Source organism: Chaetodon trifascialis, chromosome 18 (genome assembly GCF_039877785.1).
Source record: "Chaetodon trifascialis isolate fChaTrf1 chromosome 18, fChaTrf1.hap1, whole genome shotgun sequence".
NCBI classification, from domain to species: Eukaryota; Metazoa; Chordata; class Actinopteri; order Chaetodontiformes; family Chaetodontidae; genus Chaetodon; species Chaetodon trifascialis.
The window spans coordinates 7,277,234-7,295,290 of record NC_092073.1 but is presented as its reverse complement, the minus strand read 5'-3'; the positions used below and the strand labels follow the sequence as shown (position 1 = coordinate 7,295,290).

General features: G+C 42.6%; 1 protein-coding gene across 2 annotated transcripts in view; it reads left to right on the top strand.

Annotated features, from left to right (window-relative positions):
• The window catches only part of col11a1a (collagen, type XI, alpha 1a), a 76,645-nt gene extending 59,185 nt beyond the window's left edge, over positions 1-17,460 (top strand). For both annotated transcript variants that reach the window (XM_070986415.1, XM_070986414.1), the window contains exons 50-67: positions 394-447; positions 2,587-2,694; positions 3,094-3,147; positions 3,309-3,362; positions 4,389-4,442; positions 6,825-6,878; positions 8,106-8,213; positions 8,516-8,569; positions 8,975-9,028; positions 9,850-9,957; positions 11,149-11,202; positions 11,298-11,333; positions 11,422-11,475; positions 11,591-11,831; positions 12,427-12,539; positions 13,007-13,075; positions 14,912-15,145; positions 15,983-17,460. In XM_070986415.1, coding sequence (XP_070842516.1) covers positions 394-447; positions 2,587-2,694; positions 3,094-3,147; positions 3,309-3,362; positions 4,389-4,442; positions 6,825-6,878; positions 8,106-8,213; positions 8,516-8,569; positions 8,975-9,028; positions 9,850-9,957; positions 11,149-11,202; positions 11,298-11,333; positions 11,422-11,475; positions 11,591-11,831; positions 12,427-12,539; positions 13,007-13,075; positions 14,912-15,145; positions 15,983-16,129 — 1,650 coding nt within the window. In that variant the 3' untranslated portion in view covers positions 16,130-17,460. The remainder of the gene's footprint in view (positions 1-393; positions 448-2,586; positions 2,695-3,093; positions 3,148-3,308; positions 3,363-4,388; positions 4,443-6,824; positions 6,879-8,105; positions 8,214-8,515; positions 8,570-8,974; positions 9,029-9,849; positions 9,958-11,148; positions 11,203-11,297; positions 11,334-11,421; positions 11,476-11,590; positions 11,832-12,426; positions 12,540-13,006; positions 13,076-14,911; positions 15,146-15,982) is intronic.
• Positions 17,461-18,057: the final 597 nt, after the last annotated feature.

The following is an 18,057-nucleotide window of genomic DNA, read 5'->3' as shown; positions in this document are numbered from 1 at the left end:
TGAGTTAGTGCTTTGACACTATTAACGTCTATTTTACAACACTTCCAACGAGATTCGTCCATTTTACTGCCATTTGGCAGACGGCTGCATTATAAATACTTAATGCTACCATGGCTGTTAAAATGACTCTGGAATATGAAACATGAAGGGCTACCAACACTTTTAAGAGGGCACTTGGAAAACAGTAAGATTTAACACTCTTGTCTCAGCTACAGTTATAGACTTAGTTAAGTTAAATGTCTGCCTTTTGTTCATATTGATAATGTCATTAAGAGTTAGTGTGGAAGAACTGTTTTGTTAGACTAGCAGGGACTTTTCGGGGGGATTTGGAAGCTCTCCCAGTGTGAGAGTGAGGATTTATCTGTCCAGACACTGACATTTGTGTAACCACAGGGTGAACAAGGTGAGGCCGGAAACCCAGGACCATCTGGAGAGCCTGGAACTGGGGTAAGTGAGCTCGGTTTTTGTTTTGCGACTGGCATGGATAGCAGCAATGTCTCATGTTTGTTTGTCTTAACATATGTATTGGTCACCGTGTTTGTTTACACATATTCATCCTCATCAACATGCATTAGCTTCTCAGTTTTTAGCATACCACTCAGCCTTAGCGTGAATATTAGTCAGCGTATTTAAAAGTAGCTTGTCCTCATTTCACATGACTTTAATGTACATGCCACTCACTGAGGTCAGCCAAGTGTACAGCGCGGTAGGTAACAGTATCAGCATCAGCAGCAGCAGTATATATCTGTGGGTTATTCCCCGGGAAAACAGTTGCTTAATGGATAGCTTTAGGCAAATATAGTGCAAAATCCAATCTAACAAGAAGTTTATTTTCCTTCAGAGTGACACTGTGTATTCATCACAACGAAAGTAATTTAGACTGGTAGTTCAACTCAGCATGGCTCTTCTGCTTTGCACCCCATGTCCACATGGCCTGCCAAATTCAGTCTCTTCCCAGACTCTTAAGACATAATTACCAGGAGGATGCGCCTGGTGCTTCTGCCCTAAAGAACAATGATTGCAGCCTCCATGAAGCAAGTCAGCATCAAAACACCAGACACCCACTTTGCTGAGTGCAGCTTTTAGCTGTGGTTTGCTACAGTGGGGCAGTAGTGAAGGACTTTACAAGTTTTCTAACTCCTCTTCTACACTGTGTATTTAAGTTGTTCTGGTTATATTAAACTGTAGTGTTCAGATTGAATCTGAAAAGATTTTGAAAGATTGCATGTTAATTTACCATATCCATATAATTACCTGTGTTACTGCCAGACAGAGATTTATGACTCCTCTTTTACTTTTACCAAACACCCATCATTGATAGCTCTATTAGCTCTACTGCCTCATTTATCATTATTGAGGTGCAACAGCAGATTGAAAAGACGGCCTTTCCCCGGTGGGAGTGGCAGAGGAGCATGATTACAAGCATTCATAATATCCCCTGCTAGTTCCCCATCATGCTGCTGGTGTCATTGACATTTCCAAAGTCAGTGTGCAGCTTAAGTCCCCGTCATGAGCAGAGCCCAGCCCAATGTCTTTCACTTAGTTCTTGCCTTTTTGCATCAAAGTGAAACGTTTAGATCTGATGACACCCATCATCTCTACAATATAGTATTTAGACGTCATTATGCATATACATAGATACACGTGCAAAAATGATTTTACTTCATTATATTTAACACATTTACATTTAAATGTCATTAAAAGCTCATCTTTATCTTTATCCATCATCCATTTGAAAAGGAGCATACAATAATGATACACATTAAACAAACAGACCAGAAATAAATGATTAAAACACCACCAAGATGTGGATGTGACCAGACTGTGAAAAGTGTGTGTAGCACAAACATTAAATATAAAATGCATGAACAGTGATTAAACATTCGCTGTTGCCCGCATGTTTAAGGTGGTTTTAAAGCCGTACAGTAGATGAAGCTGCGGTTCTTTATCGTCTGGTAAAGAGTCCACTGAATGAACAGAAAGAGCTGACTGCCCAAATGCAAACCAGCAAACGGGGACATACAACAATCTCTTCTTTGAATCATCAGCAGATTTGCCACCAATTCACAATTCAGAGAATCTGCTGAATTCCTTCGAGCCACAAAGCAAAAAAAGTGTTGCGCCATTCTATCAGCACAAATAGAGCTACAGAAGCTGGAGGTTTCAAAGTCTCTTGCAGTGACAGATGGTGAAGGGGAGGAAAGGCAGATATGAAAATCATGTCCAGCATATTTATTCTCATTAGGGAGCGCGCTGCTTCTAGGAAACATTGTCTTATGAAACATTTTATCCATGCTTGAAATGCTCCACATTGCACCTGTGAGATTACTGGAAGTTGTCCCTGATATAAATCAGGACTGTGGAGGTGCAGTAGCACCATATCTGAGAGCTCATGGTGTTGAAAATGAGACCATTTCACACTGACACTGTTGACCATCTCTGCACCCTGAGATCAGCTCTGGACCCAATTTTTCTCAGCAGCTTCTGACCACAAGTCAGTTTTTAGACGTCATTCAATTCAGTGTAGACTCTTCCTCCTGTGCTACTGATGTAATAAATGCCCTCCCCGACCCCCCACTACTATAGGGACCTAAAGGCGAGAGAGGAGAGAAAGGAGAGGCTGGCCCCCCTGGAGCTGCTGGACCTGCTGGTGCCAAAGGACCCCCTGGAGATGACGGTCCAAAGGGCAACCCTGTAAGTCAGCCAGACACTCTCAGAATGTGCAGCGTTTTCCAGCACTCAGTCTAACAGGCTCAAATGTACCGCTTTAAAGGAGACCCCCACCAGCCCTGAGGCAGGCAATTTTATCCCAGAACATATTCAAGAGCTAAAAAGCCTTTTTATTGAGGGAGATGATATTTTATGCTTGCATGGTAATGGAATGCACCAAGGCCTTTTCTCATGGATTTGCAACATCATCATTAAGTCCATCAAATTGCCTTCAGTGGTTGTAACCAGGTACACCAGAACTGAATCACCATCCAAATTACTAACCATGTCCTTAACACCTGTATCCAGGGAAAATTCTGCTTCAGCTGCACTGCCTCAGCTTTCTTTTGCAACACTGATATATCACATTTCTCTCCCTTAAAGGGTCCTGTCGGATTCCCCGGAGACCCTGGCCCTCCTGGAGAGCCGGGAGTTGGTGTAAGTATGAAATCTTTAAGCAATATTTACCTCATAGACAGTTGATCATATAGATCTGTGAGTCATGTTGAATCCATAAATGAAACAGTGTGGTAGTTATTGTATAGGATAGATATTTTCAATGGCAGACGTTATCCAACCTGTACACCTCTGGTTTACAGGGCACTGATGGAGAACCAGGAGAGAAGGGAGAGGATGGTGAGAGCGGTCAGCCGGTAAGTCGCTGTCATTTCACAGAATTTGGGCCGAACAGATGATGCATGAGTATATATCAGATGCTGCATCCATAAGTGTGTAATATAACTGAAATATCTTCACAATCAACGATTTTGTCATGTACATGAGTGATCATGAGTATCTCTAGTTTATGCTGGTTTTATATCACACTAGTCCAGCACAAGTTTGCCTGCAGTAAAAGCTGTAATTATATCTAGTCAGTAAATAATTTAGTGCAGAATTTAAATTCATAATATTTACTCCATCCTCTTGGGTGTACGGTAACTGGACTTATCTGCTTTGCAGATTCATTAAGTATGATTAGAAATAAAAGCCAAACACTAATGTGCTGGCCCTGTGTAAAGTGCAACAAATCACAAGACTTATTAATATTTATGCATGTAAATGAGCCTTTATCATTGCCAAAGAAAATCACACAAAGTATTTTATTTACTCCATGAATGTTACATATTAGATTTTGTATTTATGAACTGTGATTGCATGCTCCTATGCCAGAGCAATACAGAGTTGAGAGGATATATTAAAATATGCTAAACTGTATGACAGCTCACTGTTCTTTGAGAGGAAACATGTATATGCTTCTATTATTCATATTTACATCTAACTTTCTAACTGTGAATAACTCTGCTTTCACTTTTGAGGACTGCAAAATGTTTACCAATGCAAATGATGAAAAAATTGCTTTGATTGCTTGCAATTAACTCAGAGATAATTGGATGAAAGTGTCTCAGGGAACACAGTATGTGTCATTTCAGGCAGTGCAGAGCCTCATCCAACTTTGGGATTTGGCATTACATGTCTTCTGGACTATCCTGAGCTCGAATATTCCCTAAATGTCAATGTGCTCTCTCTGTTATTGTCCTTTTGGCAGACATAACGAGCGATTTAGTGAGGCACGCTGTGCTCATCAGAATTCACATGAGCACTGACTCATTTGTTAATACAACTTGTTTTATTGTCTTTTAATGGTTTCCTCCATCTCCTGTTTGCTTGCTTGTTTTCAGGGACCTCCAGGCCCATCAGGAGAAGCCGGCCCGCCTGGACCACCTGGCAAGAGAGTAAGTCTGCGGCCATTAAAGCTAAAATTACTACAGTATTTTATTTATGTGTGCATCACTGCAATAATCCAGGATAGTGTGAGGAGCCTCTTGCTGGCATGTCATCTTTGTCTGTGAACTGTTTTGATGTGAAATCTCTTGCTGACCAAAGTTTTTGTCCATTTTAAAACCACAATCCCATGTACGTCTTAGCCCTCTTCTAAAATAGATGGAGTGCAGCTCTGGCTGCAACAGACCGGTGTCCCGCTTCACTGTGAAACAACTCCTCAGCAACTCAATCTTGGCAGCAAAGCAGGAGAGATTCATTTTCATTAAAAGTAGAGTGGGGAAAACAAAGTGGGAGATTTAAGGGGTCAAGCCGTTGCGCTGTCTCTGTAGAAATCCACCTCAAAGCCTATTGAGAAATGAATGGCAAGATGTAAAAATCATTCTTTTTTTGTCTTAGCAAGAAATTGGAAAGGCTTACCAAAAAAAAAAAAAAAAAGGAGCCGTCTATTCCAAACTCATTTACGACTTTGTGGCAGCGGGAAGAAGGCGAGAGAGATATAGGAAGGATGACACATTATTGATCCACAGCTGCTTGACTGACAGCCAGAGCAAAACAAAAGCATAACACGGACATGGAGGAGCTGTTATGAGGTTATGAGAGGAGAGGGGCTGCACCCCTCACGATCATCACCGAGACTTTTGTCAGCCTTTACAAGAGGAACCGCTCTACTCTGAGACCTTCTTCATGCTGCCTACAGCGGGAGGTCGGCTGAAGCCACTAAGCTGCTTTCTGAACGCGCACCTCCGAGATGCAACATTAACATATTTCCAGTGTGATGTGAATCTTGAAGGCCACATGAAAAGGAGGAGCTATTCGCCTGAATTTGAAAGAAAACTCACAATCTCAAGTGACTCACTGCATTTCAAAGAACGACTCGGAGGCTCGGTCCATCGGGGGGAAAAAAAAAAAAACATGTCATGCATTTTTAAACCCGGCTTGATTGCTTTCCTAATATACAGGATGAAATTTACATTCTGAGTATTTAGCATGGTATCAGCACATGGCGCACCTAAATGGCCGAGGGATTATGGCGAGGAAAAGGGCTATTTTATCACACACAGGTCTTTAATCACTTAGAAATACAAACGGGACCTGAGATGATCCCTGCTGCTCCCGGACAGGTTGCTCCTTTGAATGCATAATTCCACAGCGAGAGTTGTTTGGGATCTGCTGGCCCCCTTTGTGTCTCCTCAGCATTTTGCCTGCAGAAATTTGCAACAGTCCGTAAATCTCTCTCTAGCACAGCCGCTGATTTTGAATAAGTCAATTTAGCATGGCAGCAAATCATCAGATTTGCTTAATGCCTTAATACTGGAAATGTATTCAACATTGCCTCTTGAAGAAAGAAATATGAAAAAGTAATTAACCTTATCTAGCTTTAACTCTTTTTTTAATTAGGTTCAGGTCACTACTCTTTTTTTTCCCTTTGTCAGTAACTTGTGGCAATCTTATTCAATTAAGGAGAGTAATAATCTGTGTCTCATACACCTATGGCTGCAGAGCCAACGAAAAGGCAACCGTGACTGAAAGAACACACCTGCACTTCGCCGCCATATGTCGTGCCACAAACGAAAAGGCTCTTTGTGCCGAGAGAGCCTGCCACTTCGCTGCCAGTCAGAGGTACACATCAGGAGAAGATGAAAGCTCCAAGACAGGAGGCAAGCTCACATTATAGGCTCTCAGTCAATAGCACTTAGGCCTCAGTCGGCCAGATGAGAGTGGAATTTGGATGGAGAGCATTTTTGAAGAGGGACGACTGGAGGTGGAGTTGAAACAAATCATTGTGGGCCTGAGAGATCCTGACTAGAAAGAAAAGATGACCTGCCAACCCTTGGCGCGACTCAAGAAGGCTGTGTGAGTGTTCTCTGTGTGTTTCTACACGGCTGCACGATTGTATGTTTTGGTGGGCAGACAAAGGCATGCCCGAGCCATTCAAATAGATCCTGACGGCGCTGAAGTGCACGTTCAAGGGCATTGGATTATCACCCCTGTTCAGAGACAGCACCCACCCAGTATTCATCAAGTGAGACAACTGTTCAATATGATCCAATCTAATAAAGGTAAACTGAAATGCCAGGAGGCCCGTGAACCTGATCAAACCTCTAGTGCTGATGATTGTTCCGGTTTCAAGACCAACGCTTTTATACTGCATACACATGCAGAAAAATGAGCCAACATGCAGACGCGTTTTTACTGTGCTGATCTGCAAAGCCTCACAAGCAGTGTGAACGCTCAGTGATGAAGATCCGCTTGTTTGTACGCTCCCGTTGAACAGCTACTGTGTGTTGATGCTGTGTTGAAATGCTAAAGCAGTGTCCTGTCATCCTCCTCAGGGACCTCCGGGGGCTGCTGGTGCAGAGGGCAGGCAAGGAGAGAAGGGCGCGAAGGTAACGAAATCAATTCATCCTTTGCACAGTAGAGCCGTCTCAGCAAGTCCCTCAGCCCCCCACCCCGCACTCCCTCCCCCCTCACCGTACCCCCATTGTTCCCTGTCTTGAATTAAAAACATAAAAAAAAACACAGAAGTAATTTAATTTCCATCACAAATTAGATGGAAATTTATGGACGCAGCCTATTTGAGCAAAACTAAGATTCACTTGTTTCCTGCATTGTGCTGTGGCTTCATTTCAAGCCCGACAAAAGGAGTAAACGCTATTTATGTCTAGCCCTCAGGTTTTCAGACTTATCGTGCTTCTCCCTTTTTAGCGAGCACCAAGGCCTGATGAAGTTCTCTGAGATGGCATTTGTTTTCCACCAATCTCCTGGTTCGATCACTATCTAAGTCTATCCATATGATCTGTTGCTCTGTGCACAGCAGGAATCAGGTACCATCTAGTGCACATTGAATAGAAATTTACAACAGAAAGATAGCTCTCCTCTCTTCTCAGTGAATCCACTGGTTACTTCCCAGTGCACTGTCGTACTACACTATGTTGTGGTTCATTAGTATTATGAGCTGTTTGTATACTAATGCATGATCATCTTTAATGAAACACTTCAAATGTTTAACCATGAACTGCAGCTGTCTGACACTGTGGTTGGAACATTCAGTGAAGTAGCTCTGACTGCTTCGTATCAGGCCTGTAGTCTGTAAATACCATGTTTCCTACAGCTCTGTCTAGTCTCTGTGCACAGTGATGTATTATCAGATAACACCTGGTCAGCTGTGGCACACTTTGATCTTACGGTCATAATCATTCTCTCATGACCTCCCGATAGAAACCTAGCAGGACATAGCGCCATCTATCGCTGTGCCTGTGCTGAACCTCGTGTGGAGAAGCAGGAACACTTCATAACTGTTGTTTACACGTCCGCGTTTATCCCGTCAGCACGCTGCATTCTGTCTCAGCATAATCTAAAGCTAAAAGCCGCCCGCAGCTGAATTCTGGTGAAACTACTCTGAGATACTGAGAGACTCCAGAAAAAAACCTGACAGCAAGATATCAAATGTTGCTGCAGAGTTTGGAAGTAGAATTTTTTATTTTATACCATTGCCAACATTCACTTCAGGGGAACGCTACTTTCAGCCATCTACAGTAAGCTTAAATTCCCAAATTGTGTCACATTCTTCAGGCTGAGTCATGCTTTTACAATACTTGTATGTCTGCACACAGGGTGAGGCAGGTTCCGAGGGTCCAGCAGGTAAAACAGGACCGGTCGGACCCCAGGGACCTGCAGGAAAGCCTGGTCCGGAGGGTCTGCGTGGAATCCCCGGCCCCGTCGTAAGTCCAAGTCTTTCCCTATGAAACACTGCATTTACATTCAGCTGACATGCATGCTCAAACACAGACACACACCCGCAGTGTAAACTCATAAAAAGGTACAGCAAAGGCATGATGATAGACTTCATGGAATAATCAATACATCCATTTGGCTTATACTTTAGTTTCGCTTGTTTATTCCAGCACGCTTTTTTCCCCCTGTTTGGGCTATTAATCATCGTGCTGAGCACAGAAAATCAATGGCAGGCCAGAGAAAATACAGCAGGCTATAATGCTCACTACTATTGAATGGCTTTTCACAGGGTGAACAAGGGCTGCCCGGATCCCCAGGACAAGATGGTCCACCTGGTCCCATGGTTAGTATGCACAACATCTCCCTCTCTCTCGCTATTTATCTGTCTAGCTAGAGGACAGAGCTAGGCAAGAAGTTTTCCGTCTCTTCCAGTCTTTCATTTCAGTCACGTTAAACTTACTCCAAACCTACAGTCTCCACTGTGCTGAGCACACACGGCTGCTGTTAAATATCTCACCTGACCTGGATTTGCGTATTTTCCATGAAGGTGGAGTGTCCCCATAAGACACATCTGTAGTGCGTGGATGGTTTTCATCTGCTCTGCAGTTTTTCCTTCTGCTTTTCTCTCAATATACAGTAATTGAAGCCTTTCCTGCCTCTTTATTTGTTCCCTTTGCTTCTGTCTCTTCTTACCTTTTTTCTGTTCTCTCTGCGAAATTGATTTTTAACTTCTGCTATTGTTATTTAGGGTCCTCCTGGGTTACCTGGTCTGAAGGGTGACCCCGGCTCTAAAGGTGAAAAGGTGAGTGGAGACCTTTTTCTTGTGTCTGTGCCTGCAAGCTGGTTTCATTTCCCAGCCTCTAAATAGGCTGAAAGATAAACCTGAAAACAGTGAGGGGAACCTTTGGACAGCGATCTTGGCTCAGACATCAGTCGAGACTGCTCGCCACTTGCACAAAGCTTCCACGACTTTTGCGACTGATCAAAAGCAGCACATCTTTTTGAATTTCAAAGCAGCATTAATACTAATGTAGGCTTATGTTAACATTTCGGAAACAAAATTAATTTTTGGCAACTGCAGCTGCTGCAAGAGAAAAACTCTTTCGGGATTGAAAATGCAGCTGAATGTGATGTATCACTCTAATCTCTCTAATCGTGCTCTTTTCTTCGCTGCCACTGTCAAATTTGCTGGTGAAATATAACTACAAAGGATATTAAGACAGCACACATTGCTCCATCTAATTTGCCTCCCACACGCTGGCATGATGGCTTGAGAGGGAGCGGTGTTAAAGCACACAATCGAGACACGGAGGTCTTGCGTGTTGTGCGTTTTTGAACGCTGTCAAATCAGCGGGCCCGTTTAGAGCTAACCTATTTCAGATTCATCATCTTCGCATTGTGAAGGGTTGTTTTTGTCTGGTGCAGGAGAGACATTTCAATTACAATTTCCCCGGATTTGTATTCTCATGAAACACGTGCGTTTGAGTTTCGTGTATGAAAGCCGTTACAGTTCTGCCCTTGTCACACATGCGTGCACTACCTTGAAAGTTTGAGTGCACAAAGCGACATTGCTGTTATCTTTGACTGTTCTTTCGTGTGTGCACATTTGTTTTCGCCCCCCAGGGTCACCCAGGTTTGATTGGCTTGATCGGACCCCCTGGTGAGCAAGGAGAGAAGGGAGACAGAGGTTTGCCCGGGCCCCAAGGTTCCCCCGGTAGCAAGGGCGACGGTGTAAGTAATTGATGACTCCATCCGCACATTGGTCCTGGGGGCCATTTGCCCTCCACCCCTTGCCATTTTTTATCCCCTTTGCTGTTCCTCTGTGGCCACAGGTCTTGCCACAGTCACTTGCTGTTGATTAAAAACCACCGAAAGAGCCGCTGCTGTGCAGCTGGGCCCTGCACTGCAATATACACCTCTTCACTCACTATCTCCGCACACCAGCTCCTGACAGACTGTACTCATTCACATTGCTCAAAAGATGTTTGAAAAAGCCTCTGTTAATGTGACTTTGACAGATCTTATTTAAAGGTATTTAACTCTGTACACTTTAAACACTGTTTTTGGTGTCTAGTTTTCTGCTGAATTAGCAGGTGTTAGCAACATAGCATCCTCAACGCCTTGACCTGTACACTACAGATTTCCTTTTTACCACTTGTTTCCATTGTTGCCAGTTTCAGTCTATACAATGTCTACTGTGGTGATAGAATATTCTGCATTTTGGGAAACACTGCTAGGAGTTCTTCTCAGAACACCAAGGGATTAAAATACTTTTTTCAACCAGTGAGCCCCCCTCTTAAACACGAAGCAGTACTGAAAGGAGTTTCGAGCTCAGGCTCGATAAAGGATTGATGACAGCCTTCATCCATTTTTAAATAAACACTGCAGCATGACTGAATATGCTGTTCTGTCCTACTGTGGCCCTCAGCCTGCCCCGGTTTTGTGATTTAAGGTGATGAGTTGGATTAAGTATCTGGAGATTAAGCCTAATAAAATCGTAATGTCCCCTTTTGTCAAAGCACAAGAGCTTCTAAAAAGTTTTCACTCAGTTTACCCTTTCTATTTTCAGGCCTAGAAATAGGCCTTATATTGTGTGGCTTCATTTCCTGACAAAATTGAGCTATGCGATTGTGAATGGCTGGCTTCAGAGAAACAGCATCCCAGCAGGGCAGTGTTTGGTCTGCTCTCGATGGCTAAAGTAAAGACTTTGTCTCTCTCACTTAATAAAAATCTCCATAAGTCCGTGTGAAAGCTTCTTCCCATTATGCATCTGTTCAGCTCATAAACTAAGTATTCATTCCATGTTTCTGGTCCTTTGCCGTTATATTATAGCTTTTTCATTTTACTCCCTATTCAAGCCTCACAATAATACTTCTCTCTCCAGTCGTCCTTTAATATATATCTGCTTTCATCTTATCACAGGGTATCAGTGGATCTGCCGGTCCTCTCGGTCCCCCAGGTCCTCCTGGTCTGCCTGTAAGTCCTCTTCTGGTTCAGTCATTCATTTAGATTCTACACTGATGACAGAATGACTTTGCCAAATTGCTCTGCTTATGTTCTGTCTCACGCAGGGTCCTCAAGGCCCCAAGGGATCCAAGGGTTCAAGTGTGAGTACTCTTGGTGTGTTTAAAGGCATATTGTCACCGTGTGTAGAGGCATCTTGGATAATATGTTTTTTTCGTGATTCGATTCCAGGGTCCCGCTGGTCCAAAGGGAGACACTGGTTCAGTTGGTCCCCCTGGTCCTCCTGTGAGTATTTAAGACCATGCCTGTTTTCCTGTTCAGTGACAGTACTGTAGCCTTATGCAACATCTAAGGTCAGCCTTCTTGTGTGGAGTCTAAATCAGTTTTTCCCACCCTACAGGGCCCACCAGGTGAAGTAATCCAGCCCCTGCCCATCCAGTCACCCAAGAAGACCAAGCGCTCCAGTGACATGCAGTCAGACGCCGCCATAATGGACTACGGCGATGGCATGGAGGACATCTTCGGCTCGCTCAACAACCTCAAACAGGACATCGAACGCATGAAATACCCCATGGGCACGCAAAACAACCCGGCCAGAACATGCAAAGATCTGCAGCTCTGCCACCCAGAGTTCCCCGATGGTAAGCTGAACCAAATCCCAGGCGTTAAGCTTGAAAGTAAAGAATTTATCTGGAAACACACCTGTCCCATCAGCGGAAATCACAAAGTCTGGCCGCAGCAGAGAAGAGCCTCATAACACACAGTTCCTCTCATTTTCTTTTTTGGTCAAGACACTTGTTTTTCTGACAAACTGATGCTCAGGGGAGAAAAATAACTTTGTGTTGAAAACAGTGATAGAGAACATCGCCCACACAAAATTGGCCTGATCAGAGCTAGAACTTTATTCCTTTGCTATCTTTTGGTCCGTCTGGTTTGGTAAATATGTGCCCCCACTACTATTAGAGTCTAACAACATGCATAGTTGTCATTTACAGCAGTATGGATTGTTTTAGGTTCATCTGTGCTCAATTTTCTTCTGTTGAGGAAAAATATTTAGTCAAAATTGCTGCATGTAAATTCTACCTTGATAACATTTTCTATAGCAGCGTATAAGCCATGAAAATAAGCAGTAAATTACTCTGAAGCACAATTTCACATAGGATCGAGGAGCACAGCACACCATTTTCTGTGGACGCTGGTAGAACAGGATGTTTGAGTGTGCTTGGTTCTCCTCAGGCGAATACTGGATTGATCCGAACCAGGGCTGCTCTGGGGATTCTTTTAAAGTCTACTGTAACTTCACCGCCGGGGGCGAAACCTGCATCTATCCAGATAAGAAGTCTAATGGAGTAAGTGACTTTGGATTTGTACCCATGAGATTCATAACGGCCTGTTTCTAATCACCATTTCTCATCAGATATTAAGCCATCATGTTCCACCAAGGCGTCGACAAACAGCGCAGCAGCGGGCTGAAGTTGTCAAAAGGAGCCATTTGATTTGCTTTAGGGCGCAGCTTGTACCGACTAAATATTCAGTTTTGTGCAAACAACTCGAAAAGCACCAAAAGGCAAATGCTATAGAATGACGTGACTCTACCAAGTTTGTGAAAACAATATTTCAAAGATATTGAAATAACAAACAGGTTTATCTTCTGCTCCCAGATTATAAACTTTGATGCTACCCTTGAGGCTGTGCTTTATACAGAAAGATTTTGGGGCTTTTTTTTCTCCTTGTTTACTGCATGATTCCTAACAAAAAGTAATGCCCATGATAACGTCTGCTATTAATGTGCTCTGTCTGGTTTTGTTTCCTATAGGTCAGAATATCTTCATGGCCCAAAGAAGTCCCTGGGTCATGGTTCAGTGAATTTAAACGTGGTAAAATAGTAAGTCTGCAGTGCTTTACTCGATGGATCGCTCTATTTTTCCTGTTTTTCCACGCACCTGTGCGGAGGCTCCAGCCGCCAATAACCTCAAATAGCAGCACCACCCATGGAATTGCAACGCAGTGACCCAAAGTTGCTCCTCATAAAGAAATCCCAAAGTGCCTAATGGTTTTAGTGTTCATGTTTTAGGCAAAGCCACAGCAGAGAGAGTTCAGAGTGAACAATATGCACTTTTATCATGAACACATTGGCTTTTACTCAAAATATTCGCCATCCTTTTGAACGCATGCCTCATTTTCATTGTCGGAACATTGCAATTCTTAGACTGCAGCGTACACAGAACAGAGCATCAATAAAACATTACAGAGGATTCAGGCAGTATGCCTCAAAGCTTAGCATTCAGTAGTCCCCGCTCTGTCCTTGAACAGTTAAAAATTGTCTCGGTAAACATCAGCTACTGTTTTCTTGTACTCGGAAATGAAAGAAATAAGTTTGTCCTGCTCCATCAAACTGGTGTCATGCTTATGTATTTCCACAGATGTAGACTTTAAAAGACTGACTGTGACAGAGCGTTCAGGGCTGAAAGTGCAGTACATCTGGTGACGAAGGGCTCCTTTGATGCGCGTGTTCAGACAAGGTTCACTCAAAGTTAATGTTCACGTCAGCGTCATGTGTGCTCTGAAAACCTCTCGTTTCTCTAGATTCGAGTTTTCTCGGGGACTAAAAAAGGGTCATAACATTAAACTGAGGCTCAGACTACAGTATGTTGTTCAATTTGTAGACAAAGTTACATACAAATACAAAGTACTGCACATGTGCTTTTTAATTAGCACACACACTAATACAATGACGAATGCAATGTGATTATTATTAAATATACTAACACACAGTAGAATTCCCATGTTTCCTATGCTGCAAGGTAACAATGATAAAGAGTCAACGCAGTAATTAGATCACATTGGAATGGAAGTACTGTCAGGCTAATTGATGCCTCAGTGCAGAAATCCTGGTGTGGCTGAGGAACAGTACTCTCTTCAGGGTTTGGGGAAGCTGACATGAGCCTTGAATCCATCTGAGCAAAACTCAGACTGGCTGGGGGCTTTTAGGTGATGCAGCATGTCCTCTAATGGCCGTGTTTGAACTCCTCAGCAGTTATTGGGATGAAAGTAATGTGGCTCCATTCAGTAATGGTGAAAGTAATCGTGACAGAGCAACTGGTGTTAGTGTTAACTATTTGCTAGCAGCCTTGTAAAAGCCCTTCTGGGAATTAGAGAGAGCAGTGGTTACTGTATATCAACTGAAACCACTGTCTAATTGGTCTTTTTACACAAGCCAGTTCTATTCTATGCTTATTATATTCTAATTATTCCTATCCTAACTGCCTTCAGTATCATACGGGTCAGTACTCTTTGTGTTAAAAGAAATTAGTGACTTTTCAGCTGCCTCTTCTTACAGAAATGAGACTGAGATGTTCTCAGTGCCTTCAGCCTGTCAGTGTTCAGCATAGATAAACTACAGACTTAATCTTATTTACAGAATTCTATTTTAATTCCCCCCGGCAGCCAAACTTTTTCAGAATTTATTTTACACATATTCAGTTCTTCACGTACAGTCTCCCAGGCGCTCTGGCTTTATGTTTCAGTAGTGATATACAGTAAAGCTGTCTGTTGGAGATGAGTCATCTGTCATCTTTGTCGATGGATCAAAACATGTTAAACAAGCTCTGGTTATTATTTAGCTTTTTTTTTTTTAGAAACAAATACATAATCAGACTGTTTGGTGAAACTCTTGCTTCTTAATTTTGAACTGTCTTTCTCTCTGTTTGCCCACCGACAGCTTTCCTATGTTGACGCAGAAGGAAGCACAATAAACATGGTACAGATGACCTTCCTCAGACTACTGACAGCCTCGGCCAGGCAAAACTTCACCTACAGCTGCCACCAGTCTGTGGCATGGCACGACGCCACCAGCGACAGCTATGACAAGGCGCTGCGCTTCCTGGGCGCCAACGACGAGGAGATGTCCTATGACAATAACCCTTACATCAAGGCCCTCTCAGACGGATGCGCGGTAAGCCCTGTCCATAAATACTGTTTGACCAAGTGAGCCGGGAGTCTGAAGAGTTCAGTCTGTCGCTGGCATCATTTGAATGTTTTAGTGCAAATGATGTGAGCGCTGTTGTGTTGTGCCTCAAATTTGTCTTTCAAGCTAGAGCTTTTCAGATGAGTTATGCCACAATTCTGATTCCAATGGGACGCTGTGTAAAACTTAAATAAAAGCAGACACAGACAAGTGTTCCTGAGTCCATGAAGTAAAATCCTTCATCCAATCATGTGTTCACAAAGTGGTGAACCTCTCTCAATTCTCGCTTGTGAAAGACTGAGCCTTTCAGGATGCCCCTTTCATACCCAATCATGATGCTATCACCTGTTATCAATCAACCTGTTTACCTGTGGAATGGCTTATTTATGTTTTACACAGTGTCCAAACTTTTTTGGAATCAGGCATGTAGCTATCTGTGGCTGCTAAGAACAAAAACTCACTTACAGGTTATTTTCCAGCAAAACTCAAGCGTGATTCTGACACATTTACTCCCGCGGCGTTTGTGCCAGGCTTTGAATGGTTGTAATCAGTTTCTCATCCATTTGGCACTCCATTTTTGGACTATTGCTCCTAAAATGAAATCATATTAGTGGTGAAACAAGAAAAAGTGGAAAGCTATGGTTGTAGCTGATGACAGCGGATGACTGTGAAAACTCATCTCAGACACGCATTAGCAAAGTTTTCCCACTGGCCTGGCGAACATGAGCACGCAGGGCTTCGAGGAGGGAGAGACGGGACAGAATGCGTGTAGTTTTCTGGGACTTATTCGTCTAATTCTCTGCTTCTGTGTCTCTCTTGCTGCAGACGAGGAAGGGCTACGGAAAGACTGTGATGGAGATAAATACTCCCAAAATCGATCAGGTTCCAATCATCGACGTCATGTTGACTGACTTTGGGGACCCGAACCAGAAGTTTGGGTTTGAAGTTGGGCCCGTCTGCTTCCTTGGCTAAATAAAAACGGAAAAGAAAAAAAAGGACTTGATGGGGCCAGCAAAGAAAGTCAAGTTGAGACGTTTTGGGTACCACCAAACCCCATTTCTAGCCCCCCACCCTTTTCTATGCCACATGCAAGTTTTGAATAAGAGATGGTGTAGCAAACATGTCTTTCCATGTATGTACGTGTAACCCAGGAAAATACTTGTTGCCCTTGTAGGGCTCGAACCACATGACTTAACCACGTTATGGAGCAGAGGTGAAGGACATTCGAACGCGTGGCAGAGGAGGGTGAATCGGAGGTAACCAAGAGAGGGGGTCAGGCGACACGAGGGGACACGGACCTCCTCTCTGGACTCTCCAGGTGCTGTATGAAAACGACTACAATGGTGCTTGTTCAAAAAAACACAAAAGTATAAAGAGGTGCTAAGAAAGAAGGTGTATTTTGATAATTATAAAAAAAAACTGTAATTATTATTTTGTACAATACTGTTATTTCTGAATCCACTTTCAAAACTTGCATGTGTATCAGATTCTGCTTCCAGCTCTTTAATTTCAATGTCGGTTAGATATGCAGTGTAAGTTAAAGACGTCATTCAATCAAATAAATTTATAATTCTGGATTATTTTTTTTTGTTTGTTTGTTTTGAACACATACTGTGTACCTGTCATGAAGCAAATAAAGTGAGCATTCAAACAATTCTCTATTGCTAAATTAGACTGTATGCCCTTTGTATATATTGACAGTCCAAAGCTTGAGGTTATTTGCTGTTTCGCCCTTGTGAGCGTAGGTGAAACAATTGGAAGTATCACACCAGCACGTATACGGCAACATCTCCCACTAATGTTGTGATCCTGTGCTAGTAGGAAGCAATCATGGCATTCATTTTTCCTTTATTTAATTCTATTTGTTGTTTTTTTCTGTTTTGTTTCCTGACAGGCTTTTTATTTTGGTTGTATACCTCAAACTTTCTTGATAACCTGTAAGATGCAAGGATGTAATGCCCTGTATATACCTTGGTTAAGCAATTAAGTTTATATATTTTGGGTGGGGATTTTTTTTTTAAGAGAGAAATACGGTAACAGTTAGACATCCACTGTTCAACTCCTTCTGTGAATGCAATGAGAAGCCCTTTAGGTGACCCATTTTTGTAACTAAAATGAGAATATGTTTTAATGTGCTTTTTATAGTTCATTTAAATATTAAAAACTGGATTCTAAACAACAGTGAGCCGAATGTCTCGGTGGTTTGTGTAAAATGACTTTGGAGTAGATCTGTGAATGTCAAATGCTTTAAGTCAAAGATATGTTAATTCGACTAAGACTCTGGGCCGGTGCAATTCCATCTCTCTTGAAACCAATAAAGTACCATCTTACAATAATTCCCTTTCATTCTGAGTACATGAATGGAAACGTGAATAAAATGTCTCCTCTGTTTGTCACAGGAAGAATGAAAAAAATTCAATATATTTGCTGCTTATTTCCATGTGCCTCTGAGAAGGAGGCTATATTTCAGTATGCATCCGAGTGCAGTGTTTGCTTCTTCAAGAGGCTCACAAACACGTACAACTCCACAGGATGAGTGGTTTTTTTTATTCATTCACATAGAAGGACACATCAAGCCTCGTTATACACAATGGATTTAAACGCTCCAATAGAGTGAGGAATAGAGTGCAGGAACTTCAGCATATGTTTTACATAGCTTCATGTTAATTAATTTCAATTTGGGCTCTCTCTCCTCTTTATCGCCTTGGAATTACAGCAAGTCGACAAAGACGAGCTGTGCGTGTGACAACTGACAAAGTTTGGAAATTGTGTGTGACAGTTTTGCTTGGCTTTGTGGATGAAAAGAGGTTGTTGTCTCCAGCAGAGCACAGGAATGGAGATGTGTTGCAGTCTGTACTGTGGTGATTACATACTGATGTGATCTAGCTCTCACATCTATA